This window comes from Pleurodeles waltl, chromosome 3_1 (genome assembly GCF_031143425.1).
Source record: "Pleurodeles waltl isolate 20211129_DDA chromosome 3_1, aPleWal1.hap1.20221129, whole genome shotgun sequence".
NCBI lineage: Eukaryota > Metazoa > Chordata > Amphibia > Caudata > Salamandridae > Pleurodeles > Pleurodeles waltl.
Window position 1 is genome coordinate 1689851422 of NC_090440.1, and position 15225 is coordinate 1689866646.

The 15225-nt window shown below is 42.8% G+C and overlaps 1 protein-coding gene across 1 annotated transcript in view; it reads right to left on the reverse strand.

The window, feature by feature from the left end:
- Positions 1–15225, reverse strand: part of FTCD (formimidoyltransferase cyclodeaminase) — a 129867-nt gene that overhangs the window by 93663 nt on the left and 20979 nt on the right. Inside the window, exons 2-5 of the mRNA XM_069225486.1 lie at positions 14858–15041; positions 13439–13567; positions 12593–12681; positions 9820–9999 (exon numbers count right to left, since the gene is read on the reverse strand). Of these exons, the coding sequence (XP_069081587.1) occupies positions 9820–9999; positions 12593–12681; positions 13439–13567; positions 14858–15041 (582 nt within the window). The remainder of the gene's footprint in view (positions 1–9819; positions 10000–12592; positions 12682–13438; positions 13568–14857; positions 15042–15225) is intronic.

The following is a 15225-nucleotide window of genomic DNA, read 5'->3' on the forward strand; positions in this document are numbered from 1 at the left end:
GTGCACCTCCTAGGAGTGGCCTCGAAGGGCGCTTGGTATCAGAGAAAAGGAGGTAGTCTGAACGCACAACAGTGCTGCCCCCAATCAGCAGCATATATCTGTAGCTTTCGCTCTCATGGTTCCCACTGCACTAAAGGATTTCAGCACTTACCCTAAAAATTACCACTGGGCAGATTAGGAAGACCCAGTGCTAAAGCACCCTCTAGATGGGTGCTCCTCTCTTCTACGAGCAAGGGCCAGGAGAAGTCTAGCTTCAGACCACATACATGTGGCGAGACCACCTACACTCTTCAGCATCTCCAGTTGCCATCCACAGAAAAAAACTTTAAAAAAAAAAAAAAACTGTGGCCTACCAAGGTAGCTGCTTTAATGGCTCGAACTCTATATGATAAGTCCTGAATCAAAGTAGACCTGGCCATGAAAACCAACAGGGCAGTCAGCTCAGACTGCTTTGTAATGTCAGCTGCTCACCAACAAGGAGAGGAAAGTTAGCAAGGATGCACTATTACCTCATTGGACAAAGTCCAAGCTTAAGACTGGCTCAGAACTGAAGAGTAGGGGTTATTTCAGACTGAGTCCAGGGCTCCACAACCATGGGATCCATAGGCAGGGACTCTAATCTTACTGTGACCTTGTACCAACCGTACAGAGTGCACTGACAGCTCAGTGAGTAAAGGTTCTAGCAGCCTAGCTGTAGGGGTGGGCGGAACTCCGAGAGTTTCAATCTTTGTAATTCCTTGGAGTTACAGAAAAACTCTGCCAGATTCAACGGAGTTCTGAAAGTGGACGGAATCAGGCAAGGTGCACTATTGCACTGATTTTTAGCACTGGGAGCTTCTTCCATGGTGTAAAAATTATCTCTAACTGCACTACGTGGCGTGCCAGAGGGCAATGCTTCTTTCTGCTGCTCAAGTAGATTTTCTACTCAAGTGGCAACAATCTCAATATGAGCAGTCACAACCAGCCATGACCACCCGCTTCTAGAAATCTCACCAGGGGGCATTCTAGCGCCCAAAAATCATGCCAGTGGATGCAGATTTTGACTCATGCAAGCCAACTTAATGTTGGCGAGCCGCACGCAAGGAAAAAACTGCCACACGGAGGTTGGCAGAGTTTTGCCGGGACTCCGCACTCCAAGCAGAAACTCTGAACTCTGCCAGGGGAAGGGCATTTTTCACCCATCTTTACTTGTCACTACCCAAGGCCCAACAATAGGAGGAGTCACCCTCAAAAATCAGTAACTGCAAAACAATTTAAAAAAGCACCCGACCTTTCTACCCAATAAAGTCATCACTACTCCCTCTGCGACTCAGAAGTGAAGTCACTAGTGAACCACACTGATTGTGTCTCTCAGAAATACTGAGCCAATCTACAACATTGAGTCACACAGCCTTGAAGATATAACTGATTGTTTTGGTTTTCAAAAGTACCAGATGTAATAGTGGGTTAATAACCATCAGGGTGGATCAAGGATGCCTTTTCCATAGCGGCCTGTGTCTGTAAATCGTTCAGAGGAATTTATGATTTTCCAGTGTCAGGTACCCATATAGGACCAGGGGCACTCACAGGAGTCACTGATCCATGCAGCTTCCACTGGGACCTTGCCTTCTAAGATTACAGCCTGAATGCAAACACAAAAGTCAATATCATTGGACTCGTAATAGCTAGAAAGACGGTTCAAACAGTTCCGGAGTCAGAGGACCAAACGCCTAAGAAACAAAGTCCCTCATTAGTGGTACAATGGCAGATTGATGCTTGGCCTATTTGGTGATGTAAAAAAGATAAATAGAAGCATGGATATATTGGGGACAAAGTAGGCGCATCACACTTGATATCAGCATGTGATTAAGTAGCTGCATGAGCAGATGATTCGGTTTCTGCTTCCTTATTCTGGCCATCTACACTGCAGGGATGTCCTGCTGTCTGCATTACCTCAGCCTATCAAGACATCCACCACATAGATGTTCCAGTTAGCTGGTTCCTCTGCCAGTCTTTGTAAGATTAGATTGGCTCCTTTGAGCAGGCATAGTTCAGCTTTTTGTGCCAGCACAAACCTTTGAAGGTCACAAATGATGCCTCAATTGCTTCCCAAACTTATGACCAGTCCGAAGAGAGGAACGATCTAGAAAACATTCTGCTACTGGTATGAGGGTTTTGTCTGCTACACTGGTGTGCAGGCCTCCACTATGCTAAGGCAACAGAAACAATGAGCCAATTTCTAACTGAGAGAGCTGCTACTTCTCCACTCCGGAAGCCAGGACAGAAGATTTTAGCCAACAACACGGTCTTCAATATTAAAATGTCCCTGTGCGCCTCTCCTCCAGTCATAGAACATCTGTTCCTGTTGCATAACACATACTGTGGGTATTCTGAGCAGCCCCTGTCAGACCAGGTCTGCCTGGTCCTCAATGTTATGTGGATGCTAGTTAAGACATATCAGGCATCTACTCCACTGGAGATAGTAACATAGGAAATGTGCAACTCAGGAGTTGATAACCAGTCTTGGACAAAGGAAGGTGCTGGAGATTTTCTACAACTAAATATGCCACGTTTTGAGGAGAAGGATTGCAAATGTGTGAGTTCAGGCTGTAATGTCAGATGCACACAGACAGCTTACACAATGGAAACCACCATATTGAGCAGTATTGACATCTACAAGGGCCCCAATGACTACCAGGCCACCTGAGACCCAGTACCTCACATCCTACACTCTTGCTTCATACATATGCAGATTTGATGAGTCAGTGCCACAGTTACATGAAGTAGATTTACTTTTCAAAAGAGACAGCCGGTAGGCATTCCTGCCACAAGGCTATGGGTAGAAACTAGGACTCTGGACTAGAATGCCACTGCCACCACCAACAGTCAGTACATAGTCTGGACTAAGTGGGCATGACCATTATGACCCACTTCAAATCAAAATCAAAACAAAATGGAGCACCTCCAGCAGGCATGATTGTCAAGTTCACTGGAGGTAAAAAATAATCTAAAAAATATTAGAGTTAGTGCAGCAGAGCCTTAGCTAACTATGCAAGAGACTTTCATTCCCAATATAAGGGAACTAAGGTTACTCACCAATTTTCTGTCCTGAGGTAAACCAGAATGTTGTGAATTGCTTATAAGTAAGGCTCCTTATTTTGTGGTATTTAGTTTTTCACATCTACATTTGTATTTATCTAAATTTAGTTTTTGCTTACTTTAGCAATATTTCCCATGCTTGTGTGTCTGGTATAAAAATTAAGTTGCATATATAGTACACTCATCTGAAAACATTAACATTGTAGAACGGCAGCATACGTATCATCATTCGCTAACCTTTCCCTTACCTCACATGCCTGTCAATCTGCATAATAACTACTAGTCTGGCTGCCATGACTGACAGCCCTGAGAATCATGGAAAATAAGACCTTTCCTATTTTTGTTTTAGAATTAAAAATAAATACAGAGTTGAAAAGTAATGCTTTTCTGTCTATTTATATGAAAAACCGTAAAAACAGAAAACTGAGTCTTGCATACAATACTGAGGTAATGTGTTCGTGCTTTGCGATTTAGGCTGCTCTAGAATTAAATCAGCTTCAAGCAAAACGGGAACAACACAGTGCAGCCAGGCAGTGACTGAAATGTCAAAAGCATGATGTCGCCCTTGGAAGAAGAATTGCAGAATAACAAATGACACCAAGCTATGCAGGACAACTGATCTCTCAAACCCACTCTGAAAAATGAAGAGCTAGATGATCAGCTAATAAGAAAAAAGCTAAGACAAATTTATAGAAGTTTAATTTACAGACTGGCAACCTCAACCAGAGAAATGAAGGGATTTGAGATCAGTGTACACAACACAAAACAATGGACACACGATTCATAAGCCAAAAGCACTGATACTCTACACATGGAATATCACCAAGAAACAAGTAAATCATGTAAGCACAAAAAACTCAAACATCAGACTATGAACCTTCCCAAAAGTGAACATGGAAGTTGAGGGCCGGAACACAGACAGAAAAAACGGTCTGCAATCTTATGCTAATGGAAGCAGCAAAAAGCTAAATAAGTGGATGAAATAAAATGGAAACATACAAGTAAATACATGAGAGGCTATTAACAAATGTTAACTTAAAAGGACAGACACATTTAAGTTTACTCTTATGCTTGTAAAAGATGAATAGCCAAAAGTAGTAAGTTTATTTAAAAGTGTAGATTTATGTGTCCCCCACCCCCTTGAAACAGGGTGTGGTCTCAATAAAAACATATATGAACACAAAGTTACTACCAGTAGTAACTGTATAACCATAGTTGACATTCCATAACCTTGGCGGAGATCTAGGAACTCAGGGTGAAGATGTAGGGAAACTATGGAAAAATGTAGGGAAACGTTTTAAAGTTTATTCAAGCTATAAAAAGTAAATGCATTTTGTAAAGTTCTAATATTAATTTGTTATGTTTATTTTAAAAGTAGCACAGATTTTAAAAAAATGCGTCAGCACTACTAATTTTGAAATATTTGATTCAGGAACATTACATTTATTGAAGATTTATTTAAAAAATATCGGCCTAAAACATTGTTTATTTATTATGTGTTAAAGGTTACCTAAAGTTATGTTTAGAATCAAGCTTAGTTGCAGATGATTTCCTAACAAATAACTTTACATGTATTTTTACATTAGAAAAATATAATAAAATTGTTTTATAAGTAAATAGTTATTTATAATTCAGATTTATTTCATTAATGATGAAATTAATCTATATTAGTTTTCTAAAAGCTTACATTAATTTATTTTAGCATTCTTTGTTATGGGGTTCTGTTTTAAGTCCCGACCTATTTTATTTACTGTGGAAGGGTGTTGCAGTACCAGTGTGATGCTGGAGTACACTTTCTACTGCTTTGGAATGTTTTTGACTGTTGTCATTTTAGAATTGGAGTTTGCGAATAGCAATGGCCATACTCTTTTGTGGGTTGGTGTTTGACCCTCCATTTTCATTTAATAAGATGATCACTATTCAAATAGCAACGTGCCGATCATGTGAGCGACATGAAATGTCTCTACCAGTTCATGTGTTCCATGACATGCTTCCTTTAAGGAGAGTTGGAAACACATTGAAGCTAGAGGGGAGTCCTCAGTGTGATAAGACAGAGCACAGCTGTGCTTGCTCTGCTACTTACAGTCTGTCAGTAAGCTTGAAAGTAAGGCCTGCACTACTGCAGCTTGTGGGGAGAACATATATGCATGATGTATCCTTTAGAGAAGCCAACGACCAGGCTTTGCTTTCCTTCTTGTGATATTTCTATGCATTCATTGTGCTTAGAGACATGAAAGCTGTAACAGTGACACAATGTCAATATTTATAACAAGGTATGTCCAGAAGTAAATTGCAGACAAGATCTACTTTGTATAATATAAAAGTAGCCCAGACATTCAAAGGCACTGGCTAAAAGGACTGGCTGATGGTGTTGGTCACATACAAGGACAAATGGCAGCAGTTATGGATGCATTTGTTCTTATTCATTTTTTCTCCAACTCTCTCTGAGCCCCACATAGATGCTCAGAAGCAGAGATGTTTTAAGAAATTAGCAAAGTGAGCTCTGTCCAGGGTCCCAGCCTTTCAGGGAGTCCCCTGATAAGGTCAGCTCTGTTCTGCTGAGAGTTTGCCATGAAGACCTTGAAAGCTTCTTAAATATATTGTTTTAAATACTGTTTTTCTTTAATGTATTTTAATGTTGGTGATGTGTGAGAGTCTATTACAAACATTTTGCAGTGAAATGTGTTTGCTTTATGCAACATCCATAAAAAAAATATTTTGTTAGAACAAAACAGGACCTCACATATGAGAAATGGAAGGGTGTCACATTATTTTCAGTAATATTATATTATTGAACTGCTGCTGTGTTACAATATTAAAAACATGTCACTATCTCTGAATATTAGGTGTAAACTCATTTAGAATTTGGATGATTGTGCCTGTGCACTGTCCGGGACCTTCCGAAGAGGGCACAAAAGAACTGAAATTGGATCATAAATTTAAAGCTGTTCCGAACAGGTACGCCCAAAATAAGTTTGCCCCCAAAATTCTTAAGATGTCCCTCGGGAGAAAGCCATAAAGAAGGATTTGGAGTTGTTGGGACTTCCACTCACTACCCTAGTAAATTTTCATGTTTGTAAGAATCCGGGGACGTTTTGTGAGAAGATCAGTATGCCCCTGGCATCAACAGGCAACAGACTTCTTCTTGAAATCATAGCTGCCCAGTGCCACAGCAACAAGGATGATGACTGTGGCTGATCCTATGCCACTGAGAACCAGAGAACCTGTGACCCAAAGAACTGTGTGGCTCCCTGCACCATTACATCCATCTGTAGATTGCGGCTTGCTGTGTGCCACTGGGACCGAAGAGGCCGAGGCCCAGCTTAAGCCACTTCTGAGGAGTCTAGTACCCAGACGCAGAACCTGTGCAAAGCCTACCACCCAAAAGTAGGCCGGAGTGCAGCAAAGACGAGATCCACTAATGTGGGGTGTATAGCCACCCACAATTGGAAGAGGGGCTGCACACTGGTGCATGCCTTCAGAACGTAGTAATGAGAGCTCATAAACTGTGAAACAGTGAGTTCACTAACAATTCACAAGGGGGTGGGGCTAATCTGCACCCATTCCTATATTCATGTTATTACAATAACTGCATTGGGTTAGACAACCAGTTGTTGCACTTGTGCGTGTGATTGCTGAGTTCTGAGCTCAAGCAACCCAACACAACCTCCTTGAAAAGTCTGACTGCTTGCCATCACTACCACTGAGAAACACGTGATAAAATGATTTATTTGGCCCAGTTTGCAAAGACATAGCTGGACAGACTCTTGGAGAACAAAATAAAATAATCCCAAACTACAGTGGCTGAGGCCCAGTAGCCCGTTGCTTGCCCTGTGACCACGGAGTAGAGACTCACAGCAACATTAAGAAACTTGTAGCAGCCATGCTAAGAAGTCCTTGTAGCCTCTCATGCAAGCACAAGGCAGGTGTGAAGAACAGTGAGAAAGTGTCACCAATAGATAAAGATTGGGAGAGATCCTTAGAATCACCTGCAAATTGTAAGAAATAACCTACAAAGGAAGGGACAGAGACCCTCTGCAGATATTTTTGTCAATAAAAGCATGTGAAGTGCTGCAGTTTGGTTTGATCATGGATTGCATAATCCAGTGTTAAACTGTTTGCTCCCAGCGGGTTAGCTTTGAATTTAGATGATTTTTGGATATCTGGTGTATCAATCTGCCTATTGGCTTTTGGGAGGACTTAAAATAATGAATTAGAGGAACAATGAGCAGCGTTGGCAAGGGATTCAAGTTACATGCTGTGACAAAACACCCCCTACTAATGCACCTACTAATGACAAGCACTTTTTTGCCGATCAAAGTTGCATTGGTGAACCAAAACATGCAAAGATATTAGTGTGGGTGAGTAGGAAGAGGAACATGGGGAGCATGCAAATGACAGAGTGGGAACATCGGGTGTAGGGGGGCAGGGTAGAAGCAGCTTGAAGTGGGAGTAGCAACATGAGGTGGACGTGTAGCAACACAAGGGTGTGGAGGAGAAGCAATATGGAGGACACAGGGAAGGAACCTGGAGTGAGAACAAAGAGGAACACATGGGAGCAAGCAAACAAAAGAGTGCAACACTGAGGAAGGTGAGAAGCAAACCGACAAAAAAGCAACATGGGGGAGGGATATACACACAAGGGCAGGGGAAAGCAAATGGCCATCAAGCCTACTGGGAGACGTTCACCAGGTAGACAGAAGAAAAATACACAATCTTGTAGAGTGAATAAACAAAAAGAAAAAATAGTGGCTGAAAACAATGCAGTGGAAGGACACAAGTAATGGGTCAATGCTCCAGGAAAGGGACAAACCTAAGAAGAGGAAGTGAAGCCCACATGCGCTAATAAATTACAGAGCAACAATATTGCCAGCCAATGTTAAGTAATGGGCGGTCTCTAGGCATACTGTAAGGTAATGTCTAGCAACTGACCGCACATGCCCTGTCTGAGGCGAGACCTAAAGAGCATGCAGGTGCTTTGTCCGAACTGTCAACATAATGAATTTAAAGTACAAGAAGCAAAGAAAAAAAAACTAGGGTCACACACAGAGCCGGTAGGATATATTCTGTAGTACCGAGTGGTGCTCAGTTGCTCTTCTCTCTCAAACCCCTCAGATGATAGACCCCTTTTGAACCTCTTCCATAAAACAGAATGAGCAGAAATTGGCACTCCTGCCTCAACCATGCAATTGTTCCTAACCTTTGGTTAGTGAATATCAAATTGAACATGGGTAAGCTATCAAGGACACATCCATTAAGCTGGTAGCACCACTCAGTCTTCAGAAAGAAGAAACCTAAATCAGTGGTGGCCTCTTGTAAGTCACAAAGCTCACTCAAATGCTTTCAGTACTGATATGGTGCTACACAGGTTCCTCAGTCACCTCCTCCCCATTGTTCAGCAATCTTGCACCTCAGTCCTATTAATGTAGTTAATTCTCTCAACTAGTGTTTAAACACCTATTTCCTTCTAATCTACGTCGCCTCACCCTACTGCTATCCTGATCGCCTCGCCTTTGTGTCTATGATCACTCATGTCCTGGCCCCCTCTGCTCTGGATATTCAATCCGTGTTTGACTACCTCTTGTTTTTCTTTTCACCAGCAGTCATGTTCCAGGACCCCTCACCTGGCCCTGCCCCCTTTGGACTTCACTCTCCCTTTCCCATCGGGTGCCTCCCTCACCACGCTCTAGCATGCTTCTTCGCCCCAACACCCATTCCCTAGTGCACCTGTGTTCTGGACTTTGCTCCGCCTCCTTATCCTTTCTGCATCATCACAAAGATCCCTCTGATGCCAATCGACCTATTCCCATACCATTAATGTTAATTCAACAAAACGTCAGGGGTGGCAGAAGTGGCATCACACCTCAATGACATCACAGAAAGTGACATCACATGATCTTTAATCCTGAATCCTAGGAAACAATGCCACAAGATCTTAATCGTGATGACATAGGGCCTGATTACAACTTTGGTGGAGGGGGTTAATCCGTCCCAAATGTGACGGATATCCCGCCCGCCGTATTAGGAGTCCATTATATCCTATGGAATTTGTAATACGGTGGGCTGGATATCTGTCACATTTGGGACGGATTAACCCCCTCCGCCAAAGTTGTAATCAGGCCCATTAATATCACCAAAGCCTACTTTATACCCAAAGGAAGTAAGGGTTGCTAAATCACTGGGAGATGCACACAAAAAGATTTAAAAGGAGCATTAGAGTTCAAGCCCACTAGTACTGATTCATGGGGGCAATAAATTGTATATGAACTCGTTAGTTTGATTTAGACCTTTTCTTTGATGAGTTTTAATTTATCATTACTTGTAAGGAACTGTCACAAATGAACACAAAGTTGAATGTTCAAAAACGTTGTGTCAAGTATTCAGAGTTATGAAGCATGGCAGCAAGCTTAAAAAATGTGTATTTTTTTAATTTGTTTCATTTTATTCTGTGCTATAAAGAGTGGCATTCAACTTCTGAACTTACTTTACTTGAAGTGCAATCTACCAGTGAGATCTGCAGAAGGTAAACAGTGTTCATCGGATTATGTTTACCTTCAATGCTTGGTGTCGCTTTTGCCGCAAAAGCAATGCCAGAGGTTGCAGGGAGTTAATTCTGGAGCCGCAGCTGTGACTCCTAAACGACGTCCAAGCCACATAAGTCACCCTTACAGACTGTACACATATGGAACCATCTCACTCATACCACCCTCCCAGACTCTGGTCCTACTACCCTCTTCTCACCTGGTCTTTGCCCCTGCCCTGCTCCCGTATATTAAGGGCAATGCGGTGAGCCAGCTCCTTGGTGGACAGCAGGTTGATGTTATATGCAATGAGGAACTTGCGAGCTCCAGTGACACTGGCTCCCCAGCTGGGAACAAATGTGTCCGGTCCAAAATCTGGGACCCACTCTGGTTTCTTGAGCTGAAACAAGATAACAAAATATCACATGCAGTCCAAGGCTCTTTTAGCTGAAATGTCACCTCCTACCATGAAACCACACAGGTTTGCAACCCTTGTAAATTTATTTTATGGGCATTTGGTTTAAATGTGAATACACAGACAAAAAACATTCAACTTTATGAGATGTTTAAAAAAAAAAAAAAGACACTTGGGCCCGTAATTATGAGTTTGGTGGTCCCACTACAGGACTTCCAAAGTCATGGGGAGGACGCCATCACCATGGCAGTGACCCCCCCCCGCCAGCCTATTAAAATGTTCCCACTAGGCTGACCAGCGGGAACACTGCAATATGTATTCCCATTGGTCAGTCTGGCGGATAAAGTGCTACGATGTAGGACTTGGCTCCCTTAAGGGAGCAGAGTCCTATACCATAGCACAGTGGAGCCCGACCAGCAGCCACAAAACGTGCACTGTCTGCCAAGCAGCACATTCAGATGGTGCTGGGCAGGGGGGTCCCTGCACTGCCCATGCAATTGGCATGGGAAGTGCAGGGCCCCCCCTGCACCCCCCCCACCCACCGGCTTTTAGCCAGCCTTTTCATGGTGGGGTCCCTGCCATGAAAAGGATGGCAAAAAATGGGGTTGTAATCAGCCAGGAGGCTCAGAGTTCAGTGCCACCCTGGCTGAGTATAACCCTGACCACCATCACCACATCAGGAACAATGTTCCTGGCAGGGACATTGGTCTTTAGGCAGGTCTGCCCTTCAGGGTCGTAGACTGGTGGTCAGACTGTCTTGAGTGAGGTGGTCTAACCGCCACAGTTAGGCTGGCAGTCCTAGGACTACCAGCTCATAATGATGTGGTAACTGTCCATGAAAATCACGGCAAGCTCAATTTCCCCTGCCCCAACAAACCAGCCCTTTGAAGTTGATCAGACACCCCTGGATAGCTTGTCACATTGAGAACCACAACCACATTATGAACCATTATCATTCAATGCACCTCTCTCTCTCCTTAGATAACGTTACAGGGGAAGTTTAGGAGGATCTGTTTGGACCTTCAAAGTGATGGATAGAGTCACACTTCATTGAAGAGTACCAGTTTCTATGGTAGACAGAACAACATCCTTAGTTTCCCTTGGAAGCACATTTAGTCTGCATGTAATTCCCTTACGCAACTTGTTGTTAGAACAGATTACACAACCTGAATATCAAAGCAGTACTTAATTTGTAAGAATGTAAGTGCCAGGGCCCAAGGTGTTTCATTGGAGACCACTGCAATGGGCACCACCGAGCTCCGGCCATTGTTGACGAATGCCAGTATTAGCTTTCTGACCACTGCACTTTTACAAATGGGACTTTTTCCAGGTCAGCTCAATTAGTATGGATGGTTTGGATGTGCTAGTTATATCATAAATATATTTTTTTTAGTATTATTCGCTACTAGTGTGTTCTGCTTAAACAAATAGGGTAGACAGCACCAATATGTGGTACACTCAGAATAATAAATGCAGGTGGTTAAAAATAGGAATCAGTGATGAGCACCAGCAAGCAAAGCCTCCTAAGGGCCAAGGCTGTTCACACATGCAGTCTCACCAACTCTCTCAACATTTGCAGCTTTGTGACCCCTCTCATAACCTTGTGAGAGAGAAGGGCCAATCCTACTGACAGGTAGGAGGATTCACTGCATCTCTGCCAAAACTGTTCCTTGTATGGTCACTGAGAACATATCTCCACATGGCTTTACTGATTCCAAGCCACAAATCAGAACAGAAGAACTCCTTTTGCACATTACACTAACAAGGCTATTTTTAGCCCACACTCCCGGAGTGTTAAAAAGAGGGGAATGAGGGACTATGCGGGTCGGGAATCTTGTCAAGACAGCCCTGAGGTAGGGTGAAAAGGAAAGAATTAGGTTTACAAAAACAATCCCTCAATTTATCCCACAGGTGAAGGAGCCAGACCTCTCTTGCATTTGTCACCAGGTCTCAGCCTTTATCGAATTTGGGCGTCCCTCCTATCTATGAGGCCTCTTCCATTACCAAGATTCGCAGTCTGAATTAGAAAAAAAAGTCCAGAATAGAGGTACTGATAAATCCAATTACAACAAGAAGAAATCTAAACCAAAAAAGGCACCAAAACCCAAGTTCATCTCATAGAATTACTCAAGACGTGAATTAATTTTTGAAAATTTAGGAGGGCAGCCAAATGCATGTTGAATCAGAGTTGAAAACTGTATGAACTTTATTTTAAATTCTCTTTCATTGTGCTTAGGGGATAACAACCGATTGGAAACAAATGGTTACTTTATATGTTGTGCAAATCTCAGTCTCAACTGGAAACAGAGGAGCTGGAGTAGAATGAGGAGGACGAAAGAAAACCCACCTGGATTTATATTAGTGAATGAGTACTAAAGACCGAACCTCAGAAATGCAATCAGAGAAGGATCTTCTCTCCGATTACAACCCTGGCCTATCCTAGACTCACAAAGGCTTCATCACGAGCACCAGTATGTGCCAGGAGCATATCTGTGGTCTTGTACAACCTCACAACTAAATAGTACAGTATACGCCTCACTGTTTCAAGCCAACCAATTTATTGGAATGGTCACCCTACCTTGTCAGGAAGAGCCTCGTATTCACCTGATCGGATTGCAGGCAGCGATCTACGGCTCTCTTGTCGTGCAGCTTCTCCATACAAGTAAACTGAGGAAACAGAGTGAATACATTTTAACATGTGCCTGGCGCCTAAGACCATTAAGCGAGAGATGTTCAAAGCAAGAGCAACATGACACCCAGGATTCTGTGGGACCAGCACAGCATCAGTCAGGATCATAAATGAACTACCTCATCGGGATCCTACTGACTCCGCTCCAGAACCTTACAGAACCATCCCAGTGGCAACTACAATGACAGTACTAGCCTTTACTTAGTCAGGATTCTTCATAAAAACATAGCGCCAACCAGAGACATGTTAACCCGAAATACTGCAACAAGCCGAGCACTAACCAGTGATGGGTATCAGGCAAAGTCTTACAGATCTGTCCCAATGGCAGTCTAGATTCTCTGGATATATAGACCGCAAAAGAGTAAAGTCAAAAGATAGCCAGATTTCATTTGAGACACATTATTCCATTAGAGTAATTCTTACATCAAACAATTTTGTTCAAATGATGTGATTGAAGTTTATCAACACTACAACACCCAGAACACATTTAGTTTCTATTTCAATGTCCAAGACTTGGAAACTGAGCCTTATGATTTCCTTATTAATGAAACAGATGTAGCTGCCTATTGCTTAGTAAGCCCATAAGAGGCAGGTGAAAGGAAAAGGTGCAGTTATTGACCACAACTTCACCAAGCCCTAAGGATTCTGCTGGCCATACTCTTCAATGATACAACATTCCTAAGCTATCGTTACTCCACTAAAATCTACACAAAAAAACAGGTCTTGTTTACTCACCAGGCACTCCAAGCTCAGATGCCAATTTCTGCCCAAACCTATTGGCACAACAGATGCATTCCTCCATGGAGACATTTCTTACAGGTATAAATGGGCAAACGTCCAGGGCCCCCATCCGAGGGTGTTCACCTGGAGAAGGAGATACAGAAGCCATTGTTAGCCAGTGGTCATTCAAATTCTGTCCCAGTGATGCAATGACACTCCCTCAACCACATCTGTGCATTTGATGGACAGTCATCAACTCACTTAAAACACTGCAAAGGCTCTCTCCAACCTGACCAATGTATGTGATTATAGAAAATGTCTAAATAACGAGCTACTACAATTCACCTGTGGGTAGGATAATCCTCAGGTATAATATCGCTATGGATAATGAACATCAGAGTGTTGTATGTCAACAACTAGCAAGGGCATGAGGAAGACAATACGGCTGGACATAGAATGAAGGATAAAAATATTCTATCCGTACAAAGAGGAACACCGAAACGCGCGTAGGCCTTCTGTTCCTACAGTATTTCATTGATTGAACAATTCTATCACTATTATTCGTCCTTTTGCCTATTATAGATCCAGTTAGTATCAGAGCATAGACTGTTATCCTAACTTTGTTAGATTTGTATTTCTTTCCTCCTTTCCATTGATAGGTAATTGATTGCCTTATTTGTTTATCATTGTCATTGTACTATCCTTGTCACATCAAGACCTTTTTTATTCCCTTGTTTTTGTAATCCTGTATGTTCTAATTTCTAGGCTATTCTCAGCCCGGTATGATTGCGGTATGTCTGCCTTAGGTATATTGTTGATTGTTCTTTTTAGATATTGGTTTTCCTGTTTTTTAACTTTGTGTAAATCCATTAAATAAAACTATTTTGTACGGATAGAATATGTTTATCCTTCATTCTATGTTCAGCCGTATTGTCTTCCTCATGCCGTTGCTGGTCCTTGACATACAACACTCTGATGATCATTATCCATAGCGATATTATACCCGAGGATTATCCTACCTACAGGTGAATTGTAGTAGCTCGTTATTTAAACATTTTCTATAGTAGCTTTCCCTGCATGAGCTACGCTCATTCAGCCAGGGAACCCCCTTTTGGTTTTCTCCCTTATGCATGTGATGGACCCTGACTTCCATGTACACCGAATGTGATGGCCACTCCGAGACACTATTTGGGTGCTTGTTAACCTGCCCAGGGAATGTGATGTCAATGAACTAGTTAATTCCCTCCCACCAGGCACCCACTAACAAATTCTTAGAAATTCCATGTCCATGAACACTCCTTGCTTTGCGAACTCATCCACTTGTGCAAGTGAGGATCACTACTCTTGGTACACCCCCTTCCATTAAGCCCTAAGTACACAGGGAATGTTACGGATACCCACATGGACACTTCCTACCATTAGTGAAGGCTGTACCTGAATGTCGAGTCATGTCGATGAGTGGGAATGCTGCCTTCGCTGCATTCAGTGCTCCCTCCACCACAGCTTGGGGAGACCCCACAAAGGTGTAGACCGTGCGGTTAGTGGAAGGGCCAGGGTCCACATCCAGAAGTAGGCAGCCTTCTGTCTGTGAGATGGCACTGCCAATGGCATCAATCACCTGCAAAGAGAGGAGTCATTACACCTAAACTGTAACCGACAATCCCCATTCCCTGACCAGTACACCATAATTCATTGAAACTGTGGCAGCAGAGATGTCATTAACCTGGACATAGAAGCGTCAATTGCATCAGTGGCCTGGGATCTTGACATCACAAGAAGTTATAGCAATAATTGGGCTAGAG